This window comes from Aphelocoma coerulescens, chromosome 1A, assembly GCF_041296385.1.
Source record: "Aphelocoma coerulescens isolate FSJ_1873_10779 chromosome 1A, UR_Acoe_1.0, whole genome shotgun sequence".
In the NCBI taxonomy this organism is placed as follows: domain Eukaryota; kingdom Metazoa; phylum Chordata; class Aves; order Passeriformes; family Corvidae; genus Aphelocoma; species Aphelocoma coerulescens.
The window spans coordinates 70,756,135-70,778,025 of NC_091014.1; the positions used below are offsets into that span (position 1 = coordinate 70,756,135).

A 21,891-nucleotide genomic window follows, 5' to 3' on the forward strand; every position below is an offset into this window, starting at 1 on the left:
AACCACATTACAGACTGGACTGTTTGTCTTATAACAAATACTGACAATGATCCTATGTTAAAGCATGAACATTTTCAGAACTCTCAAATTATTACAGAACTGAAGGCACTGCGTAACAATTCTGCAAGCCGACAAACAGGTTGAAATTCTTCCTGAATGACAAAATGAAAAAATCAAACACAAACCCCTTTTGCACAATTATGTTTCTGCATTAATACTTACTTGTACTTAAAAATGAAAGGAAAATTTAAATTTTAGCATAAATGTGTTATGGAAGCCATCTTAAATTTAAACAAGACCAAGTGCAGCTTATAGTGTGCCTTGCTCAAGAACTTCTGTGACATCTCCACGTCATCCCTGGAGCACCATCAGCTGCACTTTTGAACTGAGATGAGATGCCATACAGCAAAAACCAGGAGGTTAATTTTAAATGCTCTGGGCTTGCCTTGGTCTTTACCTCCAGCTGTGTTTTCCTTTCCCATGAAAATCCATGTAAAACTAGAATTCTCTGATTTGTTTGAATATTTTCTATTTACTATTTAAATATTTAAGCTATTTAGGTATTCTCTGAAATACATACTACTTTTAGAGTAAACTGTAAGGTTGCAGAAAATGCTGAGCAAAATCGCAGAGTATCCTTGATTCCAGCATAGACTTGATAATCTTGCAGCTCTTTTCCAACCTTAATGATTTCATGATTCTATAAGGTAATTAAAAGCAATACAGTGCCAAGCCTGTCCCAATGAAATTTGGGGTGAAAGTAAACTTCTTAATCTTAGTCTGGAGAGGGGAGGCTCTTCCTAAAAAGATACTTTTTGTACAGCAAACTTCTGCGAATGTCCAGACAGCAGGAGGGAAGATGCAAACTAACGATACTCTCTCATTTGACTGACGACATGTTTTCTATCTCCCAGGAGTTTTCTCTGGGACCTGAACTACTCCCTCTCTCACCCCACGATCCACTTTTCTTTGTTTCTGCCTTCTCCAGTCTAGGCAGTTCCTAATTCCATGTTAGATGGACACCACCAGGCAGGTCTGACAGAAGCGCAGAAAGTCTCTCAGTTCTTGCCTTCTTTTGCCAGCACCACCCTGGTGAGGGGTAACAGCTGTGGGAAACGTCCAGTACGGACACTGCATCCATGACTGGAACACCAATTCAGTAAATTTAGTGGCTCAGCTCCCATGTTCCAGTGTATAAAGTTTTGCAGAGCTTACAACGTGGCCAAGTTCAGGCTGGATTATGCTGGAGGAAATTCACCACTCTCATTTATATCGGGAATAGCTAAAGCTTCAAAAAAAAAGTCATTTTAGGGATACTAAAGACCTATACAAAAATCATATCAGTTTCTCATCCTCATACATTTCTGGATGTTATCAGAAACTACTGGAAGAGAAAGTTCCCTCAGAGAAAGCAATTAAGCCTAAAGCAGCATGAAATCCGCCCCCCGCCCCCACCGGAATGGTTATGCCTTGGCCAAGCTGCAAGAGACTGGAACTGGCTCTCGACAGGGAAAGGCTTCTTGGCAGAGCGGGGGCAGCTCGTCAGGACCCTGGACAGCACCGCAGGGAGCCGGCGGTGCACACTGCCAGGACAGGATTTTAAGAAGGAAGTAGAAAGTCCAGGGAATTATAGAATCACATAATGGTTTGCGTTGGAAAGGACCTTAAAGATCACCCAGTTCCAAGCCCCCTCTGCTACAGGCAGGGACACCCTTCCACTACCCCACGTTGCTCTGAGCCCTGTCCAACTTGGCCTTGGACACTTCCAGGGATGGGGCAGCCACAGCTTCTCTGGGCAACCTGTGCCAGAGCCTCACCAGCCTCACAGGGAAAATTTCTTCCTAAAATGCATTCTTCTACATTGCTTCATAAATTCCCCCCATTTAATACAAAGAAGTCTACACTAAGAAGACAGGGATTTCTAAGTCAATACAACCCAACAGCACTGCTCAGGCTTGGTACAAAAACTGAGGGTAATTTTGGGTAGAGCCTCACATTTTTAGTACTTTCTCATTTGCAAATGCAGTGGACTTTTCTTTGAGTCTCGCTACACAAACACTCGCACCAACCTCAAAAGATAAAATTGACTGTTAAATAAAGGTTGTGACAATGGCATAAACTGCCTGGTTTTTTTTTTGTTTGTTTGGTTGGTTTGGGTTTTTTTTTTGGTTGTATTTAAAAACATATTTTACAAGCACTTTTGGGCAAAAATAGATTATTAGAAGCATATTCAGAGCTTTGCAAACATTTCAGGTTATTTCTCACAGTTTGCCATAAAGCTCTCCCAGAATCTCTCCAGTTACAATGAAAAACCAGCTCCCTAATCTCTTTTAATAACAAATGGACCTTAAAAAAAAAAGGAAAAAAAAGATCTGATCACTATTGTTTGAAAGCACTCGAAAGCAATAAGATGGTCACAAGACTTGATCTGCCTGTTCTGCCCCTTTACAAACTCACTAAAGCTTGCTTTTTATGACTGATTGCTGTGCTGTATTAATCCCCAAGCATATAAAACGAGTCTATTGGAGACTGGGACTCCACTGGGGGAGGACAGGGAAGCTGTTGTCTTCTGAGAATTAATCCATCCTGGAAAATCAAAAGCCAGCCACTCACAATACAGTAATCAGCATGTTCTCCACTATGAAAGCCCTACGTTTCGCTTTTAGAAAACACAGCTATTACTCCATTATGTACTGAAACACACAAAACTCTTTTTATTTTTTTGTGTTTGTTATTATTTGGCTTGTATTTATGGGTACGTGCATATTCCATTGGTGGGTATACAACCATCAAGTTAAAAAAACCCCACCCTGTCTATTCCCCATTGCTTAAAAAGAAAAAGGGACTCCCACTGCTTTTTCCACAACCAAAGTTCTCTCTGGATTTGCTTTGTGAACAGGATTTTAACTCTTTATTACCCTAAATAAAAGGAAATTCTTTGCATTTTTTTGCCTTACACAGAAAGCACAGAAAGTTCATTTTTTGTTCAGAATAATTTTTTCTCACTTTGTTAATTATCTGACATAAGTTTCCTAAGTAGTGGCACTAAAATAAAAATGTTTGAATTTTTCTAATTACCAAATTAAGAACAACTTTACTTTATTTCAGATGGTGTTTTACTTGATGATCCTTTGTTAGCAAAAGTTTAATTCTTTCCTTTTAAAGTTGAATGGTGCAGCCTTCCAAATAAGCCTTTTTGTTTTTCTTTTTTGTAAGAGTAGAATTCTTTCTTTTTTTCCATTTAGGTGCTAGAAGTATGAATCTTCCATTGTGTTATGGAGATAAAGATCAAAACCCCCTACAAACCCAGCTGTAAATCTCATGTGACAGTAATGAAAACACTAAATGAATTCTGGCCTAAACACAATAATTAAGGCTTAAGGAAATCATTGAGAAACCATGTGCTCAAGAACCACAATCACATTTCCATTCAGCCAGCAAAAGGCACCTACCTGTATATGACAGCACTTCAACACCATTTTTAATACCCAACAAAATCTTCCTGTCATGTTATTTTTTAAAAAGCAAACAAAACAATTCGCTTATATTCGCAATTACTCTTTGCTAAAGCAAAGAACGCTTTTCTCCCCTATCTATTTTTCAAGTAAAAAGTCACTAAAAGCAACAAGAGTTAGAGTCTTTGTTCCTATTATCCCTTTTAGACATCCTTTACTTCATAAACAGCTGAAGACAGCAGTTTTTTATCCTTGCCTTTAAAACTGATAGGTGTCTAAAATCCCACCAGGTCAATTCCATAGTCCCACCAGGCTGGCATGGCAGACATCAAGATCTTTCTGTTAACTTGAAATTAATTTAGCAGTCCAGCTCTACTCACCAGCAGTTTTAAGCAGTACTGTGCGTTTCTCAGAGTTCAAAGCAATGTGTACTTTTTCCCATTTTTAAATCAAAAGCTCAATTGAAGGAGCAAAACCTTATGCACATGGATGAAGGTCTGTTACACGTAATGTGGAGTTTAAGGACATAAACTTCCCTTTCTATTTAAGAACAGGATTAAATGTCAACAAGAACATGAACACATTAATTTTTCTGAGACCTCTGAGTTAGACATGACTGAAGATAATCTGACAACAGTAACCATACACAAGTGCCAGCAATATTAAGCTGTAATTCCTGTTTTGCTTGTGCAGGGAGGATTACATTTTTTGGCTTCCAGGGCAAACCTATGGCACACACAGAGTTAACTGTGCCCTCCTCCCCCTGCCCCCCAGCTTCACCCCCCTTCTCCCCCATCTCATTCATGCCACATTCCACAGTGGCAGGGTCCAACAACAATATAGGAGGGTACCCAAAATGAAGAGGCAGGGCCTTCCATTATTCTGCCTCTCTTGAATTAATTAACTGGAAATGAGTTTTGTCAATGTTTTGGAAAGGCAGAGGGGTGAAAAGAAACTGCTAGAATTAATCACAGTGAGAAACTACCTCTTCAGCAGTCTGCCAAAGTTCAGAAAACCCCTGAGAAGTGCAAAATAAAAGGAAAGTGGGCTGACTTACCCTCCAAAGGAACAAATAAAATTCAAACAAACACCCAAGTCTCCAAAACAGAGACATGCCCCAGTGCAAAGGAATGCAGCATCTGTTGCCACAACAGCTTCAGCTTTGGTTTTAATATACTTGTCATGAAGACTGAAAGGTATCAAGGTAGAAAAGACAGTTTACTAATAATTTAAATAGACAAAAGGCACGTGGTGTTTAATTCACCAAATATTTAAGTACATCCAACATTCCCTTGATCCTTATATAAATAGAGCTATTTAGGTCCCATGATTGAAAATGAGTAACTTTGCTTGTTTAGCCCTGACTCCGCACAGATCTTTTATATGGAGAAGGCAGCCTGCAAAGAAGCTCTTTCTTTGTAGAGTTTTTTAACGATAGTTATCTCCAGGTTCAGCAAAGGAAATTATAACAAGTTGATACTGCATGTATGACATTCTTCTACTGATGAAAAAAGAAGTAATGAAATTCCAACCAACTGACAAGAAGGACCTTTTTTCACAAGCTGATTTACCCAGGTATACAGAAAACACACAGGTGTCCTTTTGTTTACAGCAAAGGAAGGCAGAAGCATCATCCGGCAGTTTTTCTGAAACGAACACAACATTTCCAACAGACTGGCACTAAAACTGAAAGAATTGATTGCTGAGCAAGGGAAAATATTTTATAAGAGAAATACCCTTTTATTGATTTGGCTATTGTTAATATTTTTGCTCAGGAGGGCTTTTTCCTGACCGACCGCAGAATTAACTTGTCATCTCGTTGCTGTATCTCCAAGCCCATCCTCTCAAGGGCAGAGCTGTCTGCCAGCCCCTTCTGCTCCATCTGCGCAATCAGCGCCTGGTTCTGTTCGTTCTGTTCAGTGAGATTCCGGATCGCATAAACTGCCCACTGGCTCACAACTGTTGGGCAGAGTTAAGGATCATTTATTTATTTAAAGATGAAGCATTATTTATTTTGATTTATTACTGCATTCACCTCCCCCAGCCCTCCCCCAATCCCTTAAACACAGAAAACTAGCAGAAATCAAGGGTTTGAAAAATTTACAAGTGCTGACACTGAACTACAAATACTTGCATATGAAACAATTTAATTTTAAAAGAGGTATGTCCTTAAACTTCAGGCAAATTTACTAGGGTTTATATTGAGTTAAAAAACCCCCAAGCAAACAAAAAACTCCAACCAAATGAACTGCAGGAATTAAAAAGACATACTGTTTTAAACCAAAATTACAGTCAATTGAAATGTTCCAGTGATTTTCCTGGTAAGTTTAAATAAAAAAATAAGTCAGTTGTTTATGATTTGAACACTTCAACGCTACACTTCCAAGCACTGGCAAACAAAATAAGCTGTACATCATGTACAGGAAAGATGACTATTATTTTCACTGCAAAAGTTGAAGAGATGTAGAAAAAGACAACTTATTCAGGTTAACATCTGAAAGTAGCACAAATAATGTCAGAGACACTTAAAATTCTTTGACTTCTAATATAACCTAAACTCAGTCCTTCCTGCCTGGGTGCTTCTACACACTTGCCAGGAGACCAGACACTACCATCACTGGCAGGGAGCTCCCGCTGATGTTTAAACGGGCACAAGCTGCAACTCATTCACCTTCCAAGGTGGTCCCTCGAGGCCAGGATTGAGGCACATGTCAGGGCTGTAGACAAAGGATTTAAATTCCCAGGATTATCAGCCAGGCATCTTCCAAGTGAACTACAGTGTTCATTTTATGAAGTGTCAGAGAAGTTGGTCCCAATTCTGCAGCTGAAAAATTGTTATGATATAATCTTTCCCAAGTTACCCATACGGGAGCCAAGCCTTTCTGAATCACGAGTGGTTTGCCTGCAGGGCACCAATTATTTACTACATGTAGCTTCACATCCAGTAGAAGAATATGCATAATTTACTCATCTCCTTGACGTCTTTTGGGTTGGGGAGCATCTAAGCACAGAGATAAATGTTCTTGTGGGCATTTGCCAGGGGGTGACAGGAGGGGAAAACTCAGCTGGGGAAAATGGGAACTTCAGACAAAACAACAGAAGAGAGGTACTGGACTTGAACAATCTTACACACCCTTAACAGACAGGGAAGGGTTTAGATGAAGAGTAGCTTGGACACAAATGGAAGGGAACAGCCCCGCATTGGCATGTGTCAGTGAAACAGCCTTTTTGTAGCAGTTTATATTTATTTCCACATTTGAGAAGTCCAGAATTGAAAATAAAAAATAATAAAGCATTAACTACTATGGAGCTATTTTTTTCCTGACAGACCTCTTTAGACTTTGTCAGGAAGCATGCTGCACATCTTCTTCATTCAAAAAACTTCCAGTGTGAGGTAATGATAGAGGAGAGATGTTAAGACCAAAATGAATTATGCATCACATCAAAGCCTTAACAGGTGAACACAACAGAGAATATCAATATATTCTCTTCTGTCAGTGCATCACTACTAGAATTAAGTGAAAAGACAAGTACCAAGCTATATTTAAATTACATAAACTTGGTATTTGCACTGAAGATTACATTTGAGTATATAAAACAACAGCAAGATGCCAAAGAAATAAAATCATATATGTGCAGACTCTCAGTCATTAGCGCCAATGGTGAGAATAGATTTCAGAGCAGCAAGCATGCAAGTTGATGAATGCAGATAAACCAAGGCTAACACGCAGCAGGTCTTTTCCAGGTCTGATTTAGGGCATGTAACGAGTGCCAAAAAGTCACATGAAGTTCTCCCAGTGGAGAGAAACATGCTACCACCCTCCCTGGCTTGGCTCCCAGGATGAGGAGCAGATTTTTCTTGTGTTCCTAAAATACGGCTTCTGCATAAAATAAAGCACTTACATCAACACATATTTACTATAATATTAACAGCAATTTTCAGAGAGTGACACTTCTCAGTCTCACAAAGTGCCACACAGACAAAAAAAGTACTCTCAAAACTTTTGTGTGTATTAGCCTTGTGAATGATCCTGCTACTATCGTCTTTATGTCCTTCAACACAAACCCACTGCTAAACTCTATGGAAAATGCTCTTTTCCTATTGCCAGATCCATTCATGCTTACATAATATCTAAGACATCTCCATTATCTTATGAACTCTATCACCATTATGGCATTTATCATTACTGACTACTGTAGCTGAAGCTGCAAAATGGTTTCAATAACATTTTCACTCCTTCAGAAAACCCTTTCTGTGTGTAGGTTTTCCATTGTGACCACAACCATGAATATTCATGATTCCCTTGTTCGCATGCTGGGGGAGGATGAGGCCTTTGGACAGCTTGGAGCAGACCCTGGCAGACTTGAGTGTCTATGGAGATTAAAGCCAGTCCCCAGCTAATACTCACATTACCCTCTTGCACCTCTCCAAAGACAGAGACACAGAGAGAAAATTAAACATATTCGAGAATCTCTAATCCTACCTACACTTTAAGCACTTTATTGTATGCACAGCTTTAGAAAGAGAGCTTCTGAGGTTGCCATAGTTACTACAAATATGAGCGTGAGCCTGTTTGTTGTGAAGCTGCACCAAAGAGAAGCAACACAGCAACCACAGTAGATTTGACTGCACAGACTTGTCAAGATTTTCCCAAATGGGCGTATTACACTCTCAGGTAAGTTAATATTATAGCCAAGTGAAGATTATGATATTCTGTCACAGGGAAGAGGGCATACAAAAGGAAGAAAACAATTCATTTTATTTTGCAGAAGCCTCATCACTAGACTATCTGTGTTTAGGGACTGAAAACAAACATTTCTGTGCATTTATAGCAATGCTTTTCCAAAATCCTTCAGTACTGTGTATTAGCATTCCTATGCTATTTTAACATATACAAATAACAAAACTGAATCAACTTGCCCTGTCTTCCCTGCTTAAGTAACATATTCATTCCAGAATTTAAAATTTAAAATCATCCTTTGGGTCATAACTTCAATTCTCAGTGAGAGGGGAACACAAAGAGAAAGGAAGAAAGGTGGAGAAAACTGTCCCTTCAGGATGAAAAACGTTACAATCTGGAAGCCATGAAAATCAGTGCCACTAAATCCTGCATAAGTTTTGCCACTGACTGCAAAGGGAACTTTTCACAATTCTCCCGGTTCTTTTCACTTGGATTCTGCTACAAGAGGTTGCTGGAGTCAATGCAAGAGCACAGTGACTGGTTTGTAAGTTTAATGGGGTGTGAAAATACAACAGTGTCCTGCCAGGAACCACTAACCAATACTGCTGGAGAGGAGGACATACAGACCATTTCTCAGGGAGAGCGTTCCACCTTCTCATTCTTAGTTCAATCGGAACTAAACATTATTGACAAGCCCACTGCGGCCACGAGGACCCCTATGAATTGTTCTATAAAGCAATTTGGATTCTATGGATGATGGAAACAGAAAAAATTATTAATGAGGTTGGAACCTGGCGAGGTAGATAAAAGGCAATGCACAAGTAATCTTGGAAGTCTGTTGTATGTTGCTTGAGAAAGGCAAGTTTTAGAAGTTAATTATTATTACTAACTAATACACAATACTGAAGGGATGACAAGGTGAATGAAATATGTACATCTGTTTTCCTAAGTCCCCTTCATAGTTATTAATACTGAAGGATCTCTAAATATAACATTCTTGGTGGAGAGTTTGATTTATTACATAGTGTAGGCACTTTTTTTTTTTTAAATTAGTATGTTTCCTGCACTACAGTCAGTTTTCCATAACTAAATTATTACTTAGGAACTTTCTTCCTTATGAGTAATTAGGTCTCATGTGAAAAAGAGGGTCTTCTTTGCCCAATCCAATTACCTCATTTAAATAAAATTTTTTATTATTTAAATAGCAACTACATTTTAATCAAACACAAGAAGAGATACAAAACCTTACTAAGAAAGCCAGCACTCACAGGTTGGAACCCTCGTGAAATGGGCTATGTAATCTATTGCTTAAAGCCACCCAACTTTTCTAAGAGCTATTCTGGAACAGGTCTGTAGGACTAAAAAACAGAGGTAATGAAAATACAATTTTTGTATTGTACAGTAATTATATTTCTTTCTGGCCTTCAAGAAGTAATCCAATTATCATTACTTCTGCAGACTGGAATGAAATACTGAAGCATCACTTAGAGTCACTTCCACTTGCAGACCTGACAGGACCACATGGAAAAGATATAAACCCCTTTTCTTTCCAGTCTTTCAGTCCTTTCAAGCACTTTTGTTTCACAGTACCTTGAAGATAATTCCTCCCACCACTAAAAGAGGTCTCTAGACCACAACCACAGCTGTTCATCACAGTTCAGAGCTGTGATGGAGCACACGTAGCAAGACAGTAAGGATTTTGGCCCCTCACCATCAGCCAAATTGCTTACAAAGCTCTACAAGTTTCTTTCTGTCTGGGGTTTTAGTAGTTTAATTAAGTTCTAGAAGCTGTATAAGATCAGAGCAATTCCTTACAACTCCTCTACATCTTTATGTGATTTCTACCTGTGATTAAGACATTACCAAAAAAGTAATAACAGAAAATGTAAGGAATTAAAGGTTTTATGTTAATTTATTTACTTATTTTCAAGAAGCTAATTTATATTTTTAGAATTAATGCTTTGGACTATACTTATACTTGGCATTGAATTACCAGCATCAGAAAACATCAGGAATTCATCCTACACAAATTAAAATATTTTGCCTAGAAAGTAGGAAAAAAAGTCTAGAATACTCCAGTTGCCTGTATTTTAATTTACTGCACAGCTGTTCTTATCACCTGTGATTGCAGTCACCACATTCTGGGTTTAAAAGCTAGAAATGGGGAAGTATTCTATAAACTGGGAATGCCCCTTCTTCCCTCCCCTGCTTGACTTTGCTCTTGCAGAGCTGACATAGCACAACCCATCTAGTCTAGAAGCCTCCAAAATACAGAGACACCACTGGATGGTGGCAGAGGCATTTATCCCTGATGACACTTTTTAGGGATAAGATTTGTAACACTGGGGAAGTGAAAGCAGATGTTTCTGCTACAGGCAACTCTCACCTGGTCCAAGGGATCGGTCAGAGGGTTGGACCAGCCAGTACAAAACAAGGTTCCGTCTCCACCACAGCGTGGCAGCAAAGCTTCACTGGACAGCACGTCTGGCATGAGGCGCTTGCAGCCAGCCCTTCCCACTCCTCACCTGCAGCCCTCCTCAAAGGAAGCTGCTTCAACAAAATATTCCAGTGAAGACAGAAAGCCTATCACCAAAAACCTGAACTGAGGTTTGCAGCTCAAATTCCACCCTGCAGAACATGGCTTTGACAGAGATTTTAAATTACACCATCTCAGAACAGACAAATGGACGAAACCATTTTGGTTTAAAGTCACCAAAAGAGTTTCAATACTAGGGCAACATTCTCTGTTAATTCACAGCCTACAGAAAACACGAAACATCCATAGCACAAAATAACTCTACATTAAATACCTTTTCCAGTTCCGAAGCCCTCACTAACCTCCCGTGCCAGTAGTGTTCCTCTTGCAGACAAACACTGCCTTTCTGGCTACTTTCATTTATCTCACTCTCTGAGCCGTCTACCCATGACCTGCAATGATGAATCCATTTCTTAAAGTGTGCCTTGTGTGACACAGGCTTCCTTAAAAGGGGACTTAAACCTTCTGTATAACCAGCACACAGGCATGGTAAACCTCATGTATGACTTTCAGTGACAATTAATCCATTTAAGTATCTATGGCCAGCAAATACACTTTGAAGACCAGAATGGGACTATTAAACCTCTTTTGCCCAACACTTCTGCACAAACACAGATGACCAAAGGTCAGCTCCTCCTGAAATCAAGCCTGTCAGTTCTGTTTCATGCACAAGATGCTTTCATGCCTTTTCTCTGAAAGACTTTCAGTGCTGAACTGGAAGACTTCACTGTGTCCCTAAATAAACTGTCCTAGTGGTAAACATCTCACTCATTACAGCCTGTGATTTATTTCTGGCTTAGATTTGTTTAGAATTGTTTCCAAACACAGCTTTTCAGCACAGATTAAAAAAAGAAAATAATTCTCATCATAAACAGAATATGGTAAAGCATTTTTTGCATGAACTAAAGAAAGAAACCAAGGGAGATATTCCAAGGTTTGCACAATTTTTGTGTCTCTTCCCCCAGTTTATGGTTTTTAGCATCCTTTTTGAAGGACAGGCACCAGAACTAGGTAACAAAATCAGCCAAAATTTGCTATCTGGCCAATTACAGGTACAGCAGTTTCCTGGCCCTTTGGCTGTGACTAGTTCAGAAAAAGTGAAAAACAACAGCTCACAATATCCAGTTGCTGTATATCTAATACATAATTATGAACATGTATATATATGTAATATCTACTATGCTCCCACAAGCAGAGTCCAAGCTTTCCAGCCTTTCACATTTTCACACCTTTTCAGTACAGTCCAATGCTGACAGCCAGGGCAGATCATGAGACTCATTCGAGTTCCAAGGCTTGACCATTTTTAACTACATCCTCACATCAGTGATGTGCAGCTAAATGGCACCCTATGTTCATTAAATGGGGTTTACTACTTCAGAAATTAGTAATTTACTGGGACATTTCTTACCTAGAGTCATATGGGAATTTTTCTCCCTAGATCACTGGTATTTCTGGGTTAACAGTTCTGAGCAGTATTATGCACCCAGATTGCTATTACCCTTTAATGCCTGACAACTAAACATTTAATCTATATTCTGTGTGCTGCTTTTCATGTTCTGTGGGACTTAAAGCCCAGTGCCAGAACATCTTAGCATACTATGAACTTAAACACCAAATTTGGGTCTAGCACTCCGAGCTACAAAAGCCATAGGACATGTTTAGCTCTGTCAAGCTATCTTTATTATAATGTCTCCCATGCCAAAGCTTACAGAACTTTCAAAAAAAATTAAGCCATAACCTCCAGCTTGTTTTCCTTTTCCCTATGCTCAGGCTTGTAATACCAGCTTAAAACCAAGTATATGACACATTCGTTTTTTGCTGTTAGGCTGCCAATTTTTTGTAAATTATGACTTACATTTTTAATAGAAACCCATAATTTATGAGCAACTACAATAATCTGATTTTAAAACAGAAAGAATCACACTCTTGATCGATCTCAAGCTAGTACTTCAGTTAGAATATTCAGTTCTTTCAGTCCCTTCTTTTACAATAATTCCATATTAAAAGTTCATAACAACTAAATCTGTTAGCTATCTGTAAGAGGTACCAGAGTCAGCAGGCTGGTATGTTAAAATTAAAAAGTTTCAACTGCTGTTACCTTACTGTTAAAAAATTCTCTTCCCAAGTACAAAAAAAAATTGCAAAATTCCATTAAGTTGAAACTCATGTATCAAATTACTATTAAAACCTACCACAAACATTGAGATGTGAAGCAATGAAGCACAGGAGGATGGTAACTGTGTTTACAAACTGATTATACATCAGGGAGGCTGTAGTCCTTTTAAATTTCCTGGGACACAGAAAGAAAAAGGCTCCACCTTTGCACAGACATTTACTCATTTGCATTTATATGCATACATATAGAAATAAACAGCTTTTCTAAAAAGCTTTAGAATGGCAATTACAGGAGTCAAAACTTTCAGAAATTTGGCACTACACTTCAAAACCCAATCTAATTCATGCCTGAGATGTGGTCAAGCTAATTATAATTCACCACTCTAAGGCAGATGATGAGTTGAGCTGACACAATTTGGACTGAAGCTCTTTCTCTGTTTAGAAATGTGAGCGATTCATCCATTTATACAGATCCAACAAGGCTTTGCATGTCACCTTATCTTTCAGCACAGTACATGTGTATTTTATTGATTCAGGGTCTCTGAGTAACTTATATGGCATAACTTTCCCCCTGCTGCTTATGGTAATTTCAAATGTCACTTTATGACAAATAATCAAAACAATGAAGGTAAATGAAACTCCAGTTCCATGGTCACAGACACCAAATGATGCCCAGTGTGCATCCAAAAATAACAGCCATTAAATAAAAGGGTGTTTTGAAAGATGCAACTAAATTATAACCAACTATTTGTTTAGCAAAATAGCCATTAGCCACAATTCTGTCTACAATTTCAGGGAATGGCTGCATCTCCTTGAGGAAATCTCCACACTCCAGAAGAAAGGAACAAATCCACAAGGCCAGTGGAAAGGACTGCAAATATATTCCGACTGAGGAAGGAAAGGTTAGATTTTGTAAACCATTTGCAAATTGAAAGAAAAAAGATCTGAGGAAGTGAGGGAAAACAATTTAAGGCTCAGGAAGGAGCTACACAGGAGAACACGTTTGCCAGCTGAAGATAAAACTGTTTTAATTACAGTGATCAAAAATGGGGCAACTGAAAAATGTCAGAATAAAGATATTATTCAAAGCATTGGTCAGATGACATCCAAATATTCTTTGGAGGCATGCACGAAAAAAAATGTCAAGAAGACAGACTGAAATATGATAAGGTGGTTATAGAAGGCATTCCATTCTCAACAATATTTCTGAACCACTCCTAGCTTTACTTAAAAAAACCAAAAATCTTTGGCTCTCACATTTCTAGTGCTCCGTCTCAGCCCAGAGGGGAATTTTTCAAAAGTAAGTCTACAGAGAAATCAAGGAAGCTGTTTGAGCTTGTCTTGGGTGACTTTATGATGTGCATCCCATATCACTGCCCCATGCCCAGAAATTAATTCTGTGCCTTTCTGTGCCTTTAAACTGAGCCTGAGAGGGGGGAGAGGAAAAAAACCAAGCAAACTCTTCAAAGCAATTTACAGTTAGTTTTCAAGGACACAGATAAAACTCTCTCTGCATTCTGCTGCGGTGAGCAGAGCAAGAGCAGAGGGAAGCACCCTGCTTGTTTGCTTTCCAGCCAGCTTTCAGCCTTCTTTTTCTCTGGAGGGAGACGGAGAGTTGGACTTTTGTTTTCCCAGGACTTCGGGTTTTTTCCCTTCTTCTTTTTTGGACTGTTTCAACATCAGAACACATCGGGACTTTTTCCACCGAGGCCTTGGCCCTGGAGGAAGGGGCCCCAGCCTGTCCCAGCTCTGAGGAGGAGGAGGAGAGAGGTTTCCTATGGAAGGACTCCGAAATTTTCCCAGGTTTCTCTCAGCAGAGCGAGACGTTTTATCATTTAGCATCATTATCCTTTTCCTGTGTGTTTGTTAAATAAATACTTTTTATGTCTTTCACCTTCCTTCGAGGAAAACTTATTTTTTTCCTGAACCTGGTGGGTGAGGGGTGGTTGTAACCTGCCTTCTCTCAGAGGATATATTTCCAAATTTGCCCAAACCAGCACAGAGCTATAAAAGCAGTGAAATATTATATATATATATATATATATATATATATATATATATTTTTTTTTTTTTTTTTTTTTAAGAGGGTGCTCCTGATAACTAAAGATCAGCCTTCTTTCAAGAATTCAAGCCTGTCATGGATTTAAATCCACCAAGAGGATTAGAGAAGAAGACAAATATGACAATATTTGGTTTAGGAATAGAGTTATTAACTTTAATTCCTCATTTTTACATGCATGAGTTGGTGCCTATAGAGATTACTTCTCAAAAGGGATTAGAAATATTAGAATGTAACATTTGAAAGAACCTTCTTGCATTCTGTATAGCTCTGTTACATTTCCTCCAGCTTTAAGAGGGACCCTGTACATCACATATTTCTTAATGGTGATAGCTGGGTAGAAATGAGATACTTAAGAATAGATTCACATTCACATCTCTGCAAATCTGCGTTAGTATTTTATAAACTCTCAAGGAAATTACTAACACCACCACCACCACTCCCTCCCGAACTCTAAATTTCAATATTTTTAAACTATTTTAAGTATTTTAATCATCCTGCAGGTGCTCTAAAAAAAAGAATTCTAGGAATGATACAATCTGCAACCTGAAATATACCATTAGAAATTTTAACTTTGTTAAATGACAAAACACAAAGTGTGATCTGTGGTCATTTCTGGAAGACAAAAAAAGGTTAAGCGCTTTAATTTCTCAGAGTATCTATTTCTGTACTGCGCACTGCATTCTTTCTGTGGTCTCAAGTATTTTTCATATAAGGAGAATGTTGCATTTGACAGGAGAAAAGTTTTCCTGGGGAACAGTGTGGAAGACAGAATTAGTAGATGTAGAACATCTCACAAGAAAACTTCGTATTTTTTTTTCATTCTGTTTTTCATTCAAACCTTTTCTGGCAATAAATACTTAAGAAGTGCAGTCTTTGTGTCAGAATTTAGACCTACCAAATATGCTTAATGTGGAACGTTTTTTCCTTGGTTCTCCACCTTTAACTGAGTTTTGCCCTGAAGAGTTTGCAGCATCCAGAAAAGATAAACAATGGTAGTTGTGTTATCCGAACTCTTCGGATATGAAATGTTAAGTGAGATTTAAAGCAAGATTAGGTTACATGAGCGCCTCCTGTGACCTTCCCAATGGGGAGCAGCATTTGGCTCCTCCCCCTTTGGAGCTTTATAATAATCCCATTCAGAACACTTTAGGCAATACACTGAAAAATCTACTTGGAGTGGAATCGAGATCTCTTTGGTCCATTAACACTGATGTAAGAAACGACTGGATAACTTGGCAGTGCTTCTTTCAAGAGTGTAAAAAACACCCTTGATAGATAGTGACAGCAGTAGGCACTGGTAGGCAGGTGACCTTTCCAACTACAACCGAAAGTGGTGTTTGGAAATAGCTGTTTGGCTGAAGCCTCTAGTGAATCACTTCAGAAACTAGCCTACTAAAGCCCCACCCTGATACAACATTGAGGGATTCCTTTCTAAAGCCATACAGGCCCCTGGTATCCCTTAGTCGCTAACAAAATACAGGTAAAAACAATTCACAGCAACTTGCAGAACAGGGCAGGATTTTGTCTGCTGAATCAGGTGAAAGAAATAAGCCCCTCTCAGACTGTTCTTGCCCAATGAATAACCACAACTGTACCTGTTCCAGCTTCTCGTCTGACCAGTTCTTCTCTGTACCTTACAATTACACTCAGACAGAGTTCAGGTTTGTGCGTACGTCACAAAGCAGGAATCCTCCACTCTCTCCACTCTCTCTAAAGGCAATTCTCAGCATGTAGGAATTGAACTGGAGCATGGCAATACAGCGACTTCTCGCTTTCCTAGTTCCATCTGTGGTGGAATCATGGAATAGAATCACAGACTGGTTTGGGTTGGAAGGGACCTTAAAGCTCATCTAATTCCAAACTAGTTCCAACTCTAGCTCCAAACTCATCTAGTTCCACGGGCATCCGGGATACCATCCACTAGACCAGGCTGCTCCAAGCCTTGTACAACCTGGCCTTGAACACTTCCAGGGATGGGGCAGCCACAGTTTCTCTAGGCAACCTGTGCCAGTGAGAACAGGTAGAGCTGGCCTCCACTTAGCTGTTATTTTATTTTGCCTTTGGCTCTATGAATGAAGGGTTCAGACCAAGTGATTTATGTTCTTAACTTGTGCTGACAAGTCCCATTTTTCCACTGCTGACCTCAACCACTGCTTGTTAAAGTCACAGTGACACATTCAGTACTGGTTGATAGAAAGTAAGATGACATCCAGGAATGACACAGAGCGACCAGCAATAACACAAAATTGAGACCCTCTACCAAAGAATACACTCCCCCTCAGCCCAGGGGAGTGCATTCACCCAGACTTCAAACTTACTTGTGCAGCAAAGCCAAGTGTCAGTGTGAGGAGGAAAAGGGTAATTCCACAGAATCACAGCATGGCCTGGGTTGGGAGGGCCAAATTCTGTCCAAATGAGTAAAACTTGACTGGGCATGAGGAGATCATTACAGTTCTCATCAGTAGTGTAGGTCCTTCCCAGTGACCATATAATAATGTGATTTTGTGTATGCTTATGAAAATACAGAATCAAATAGGTCACATCGAACTACTGTCAGTGCCTGAAATGAGTTTTCCAAAAAAAAGGCAACCATTGCTGAAGTGACACTGTGCTGTATTTTCTTGGCAACACACACGGGATAGCCACGTGTATATGAAAATGCTCAGCTCTGTGATGGCTCACTCTAAAAATTCAACTCACTCTGTTTTTGCTTTCTACTGGCTCCCATTCAGTGGTGAAGCTATTTTACAGCATGTGGCCTGTTTTAGGTTGCACTCTGTAACTTAGATAAAAACGTCTGTCAGCTCCCCCAAAAGTCCTTACTGGCATCTTGCAAAAACAAACTGCCATTGTTGTAGACCATAGCAACTTGATTTCCTCCAGCTTTAGCCAGTTTCATGAACCACAATTATACTTGCTGCTGCCATGAAGTCAAAAGTATTTTCAGTCTACCTCTCAGATGACTGAACATAACAGAAGCAGCTTTGGATAGAGTATCTGAAAATTAACTTACTCTTTCTACATTTTCATCCATTATTCAAACTAAAGGATCTGTGTACGGATATTCATATCAACCACAGTTTTCCTTTCACAAATGCTGAAAATTCTTACTCCTAAAACATAGCTCGCTAGGTGTTTACTCACATATACGTGTATATATGCACACGTATCTATAAACATATATCCTCACAGCAGGATATCTTTTCTTCATGTTCGACTGGTTTCTTGGCTAACAGAAAAGTGTGTTAATTAACAGTTTAATATAAAATAGATAATTAGATAAGGTCATTCTGATTAAATCCAGACATTGACAAAATCAATTTATTGAGACACCTTCTGTACGAATCTCAAAAGGGTAAGATTGGCAAGCAGCCTAAAAAAACAGGAATATTCCATCTTCGAAACTGCAGTTCACTTCTGACTTTCAAGTTTTACCACTAACAGCTATTACATTGCAGTACTCTAGATAATATCTTTTTTTCCCCAAAATAGTAATAAATATTTCTATGGACAGCCACTGGAAAGCAAAAAAAGACACATCTGTGTGTGCTACTCATGAGCACAAATATCAGGAAGCGGTGAAAAACCAAACAGTTTAGTTAACGTAAACTGAAAAGTCTTCAATAATAAACAGGTCTGTTTATTTAAAGCCTCTCGTAAGCACCTTTTTTGAGTGATTAGGGTCAAAAGTATTTTGATCGGAATGGGCTGACCTCCCTCCTCATGTTTACCTTAAGGAAATGGAATCTGTGAAAGGGCAGAAATGAAGCTGGAAGGAGCAGGAAGAGCTTAGGATGAGGTAAAAGGCAAGAACAAAAGCAAGGGCTCTTGTCTGATGACAGAGCCAGTCAGAGATGACGAAGATGATGACTCAAGAGAGCAAAATAGAAGATATTTGAATTTAGAACACCTTTTCAACACAAGTAACCTGAAAAGCAGGATTTGGAGTAAATTTTTTACTGGTATTACCCAGATAGGCATCTGCTATCCTTTAGTGGATTGAATACATTTGTTTTTAAGCACAGGTTACAAAGGTAAAGCACAATGTTCCCACTTTTCAGAAGCAGAGCAAGAAACTGAATTTTCAAAACGAAAAGATTAGCTCATACAGGAATCTCTCCTTAATCTAAAGGCAAGTAACTCTGCTTGCATTTTGAAACATCCTGTGTTCCTTTGAAAGAAGAAGGACAGTTATGGACAGCCAATCCATGGAAGATTTAACGGGTATAGAAAAAGTGGTATTAAACCTTCTTTGAAGTTTAACTCTTAATGAATCTGCATCACCCCAAGACTCCCTCTGTTTACCTTTTGTCCTGTGCTGAAAGCCTAATAGCCACAAGTGCAAAATCTGGCATCCTACAGCATCTCTCTGTTGAATTTACATGCACAGTTGTAGTAACTGGAAAATTAAAATACCGATTCAAATAATTAGAGATGTACCGTAAACTGGTTTTTAACTGTCCATAATAATTTTCATGCCTGTAACTAACGAGAGTGGTGGTTTGTTTGCTTTTACTCATGAAATATCCTGAAGGAAAAAAGCCTCTTTGCTAGTATAAACGTAGAAGTTACAAGTCTGAGATGCAGTTTGACAAGATAACAGTTCTCCCAAACTGGGGACTGAAAGATGAATTTAAACAATTAATTAAAGCAATGCAAACATGTCAGTTGAATTTTGTAAGCCACACACTCGCAGGTAGTTCTATGCACATTACAGAACTGTTCAGGATCTCAAAGGATGCAATTTTAAGGTAATGACAGGTTTATAAAGGAATTTATTTTAGGATAAGAGAAGACTCATTTCATCTTTCAGTATGCTTCCATATGCTACAAATAAAAAGATTTATCAAAGAATTTTTTCCTCTCAAAGGTAATAAAGAGCTCCTTTAACATCTAACATGGTAGTCCAGCTTCTCCTGATAAATTGCACACTTCAGGGAAATTATTTTTTTTTCCATCCAGAAAAAAATCCTATCGCTTTTACTACAAAAGTTACATTTTTTGGTGAGAAATTTTGTATGTGTAATTTGGAGGCAGAACTTTTCTAGTAAAATGGAGAAAACACAGTGACAACTGTAGAGCTCGGGTGACTCCAAAACAAAATGTGCATCTACCAAGACTTACTAAGAAATCTAAGAAGGATTTGAAAGGATTCTGGGTGAAACTTTTTCTGGTCAATTTTGTCCAAGGAGAAATCCAAGTAACACAGCCTGAAACCACAAAAACAGGCACTAGGAATAAAAATGTAAAGTGAACTTTCTGGACATGACTTCTGAAGGAGCCGTGTCTGAAGAGCTATGCTGAGCTTTTTCTTGCAGCTTTCCACCCCACCTTGGCAAACTGCAGATGAGCCACTGTGGTCCCTTCCAGCCTTACCCATTCAGTGATTCTGGGATTTGTGCCAGGAAGGACTAGGGTGCATACAGAGAGAAAAGAAACAGTCAAATCTCTTCAAATAAATATTATGCAATGGATTCAGGCCCCTACATGCTACTAAGGACCTGCTTTGTCGTGTCCAGAAGTAGCAAAACATGCTGCAAAGCAGATGAAAGTAGAGATGGATCTAAACTGCAAATGTCTCTTCTGCTTCCCTGTGTACAACCTGCTGGGAAGGCAGCAGATGAGGAATATTAGAGGCAGGAAAGAAGCAGGGGAGTATTAACTTCATGTAGCACAAGAGCACCTGGAATAGCAAGGGGTCAAAACAATAAACAGCAATAGCCAGGAGCTGCACTCCAGAAGCTGATGCAGCAAACTTTGCCACAGCAGGCAAATCCTCCTTGTGCCCATGTGCTACTCACTTTTCCATATCCCCCAATAGTGTATGCTATGGATCACTGGTGAAAACTTCCACTAAAAGGTGTTATTATGGCTTTAAAAACCAAGTAAACAAAGTTTTATCCTCTAGTAAGAAGGTTATGGTACAGTCATAAAATGTCAGCCTGTATCAAAAGGGGCAAGAGGTTCTACTTTGCTCAAAGCACAGTAAAGAGTCTCATGGTATTTTATTTTCCTTTCATTCAGGATCATAAACTACAATTCTACCCTTTGAGCATCTCAAACGTTATCCTCTTTTACTACCACTAAAATGAAGGATTAGTCCTAGAAGTGGTTGCACAGCTGTGCTTTTCAGCAAAGGTGAGTCACTTGGGATCAAAACTCCTTACTAGGTTTTCTCAGGGCTGCTTTTCCATTTAGGGAAAGGTAACTTTCCCTGGCCATCCCACCACATCCAGCAGTGCCCTTTACCAGATGTGGACCATGGAAATACAATTCTGCACTCAGTGCACTGTCAAGAGGCACTGTCAGGTCTCAAACTACAGGAATACTGAGGATGTAAAACACACGGATATAAACCATCAAACTGAATAACTCAGAGGATACTTACCACCTCTTGCTCCTCCACCCAGCTTATTAACATTGTGCTATCATCTACATTATTTCATCATTTTAAGATATATGTAGATGATGTTCTGCAGGACACAACTGAGAGAATATGAAACATTTTCATTACTCTTTTGTTTGTTTGTTGATACTTGTTTAAAAAAGTGTGCTTTTTCTTATATAATAATTTGAAAACCTGTTTCATGTGTTCAGTATAAAAAACCTGACATGACTCTCTATAGGAAAGATACTTGATTTCCAGATGCACTTACCAGAAACTTACAAAGAGCTAATGATTACATGACAGAAAATCACAGCTCACTGAACACACTGGTATTACTTGTAGAGTGGGATAACTCTGCTTAAGAACTGCTTATCTTCAATATCAGATTATTTCCCTCTAACAGCAATTTATTTTTGGAAGTTTCTGCTCTTAAATTCCAGAAAAAGAAATTAATATGAAGCACAATGCTTCATTTAACATATATTTAATAATATTAAAATCTCCCCAACATTTCAGTAATTTCCATCACTGATTCTCTCAATTATACATATTTTCATAACAGCTTGCTAGCCTTGTCTCTGCTTAGAACAAGCTCCCCAATCTGATTTAATAAGCGTAGAGAATCTATGGGGTACCTATTTCAGTTTCCTGAA

The 21,891-nt window shown here is 38.9% G+C and overlaps 1 protein-coding gene across 2 annotated transcripts in view; it reads right to left on the reverse strand.

Annotated features, from left to right (window-relative positions):
- Nucleotides 1–4,287: 4,287 nt before the first annotated feature.
- The window catches only part of ATXN10 (ataxin 10), a 98,861-nt gene continuing 81,257 nt past the window's right edge, over nt 4,288–21,891 (reverse strand). The window contains exon 11 of one of the 2 annotated variants that reach the window (XM_069003456.1): nt 4,288–5,414. In XM_069003456.1, the coding sequence (XP_068859557.1) occupies nt 5,227–5,414 (188 nt within the window). In that variant the 3' untranslated portion in view covers nt 4,288–5,226. The remainder of the gene's footprint in view (nt 5,415–21,891) is intronic. The other variant, XM_069003457.1, reaches the window with a different exon arrangement.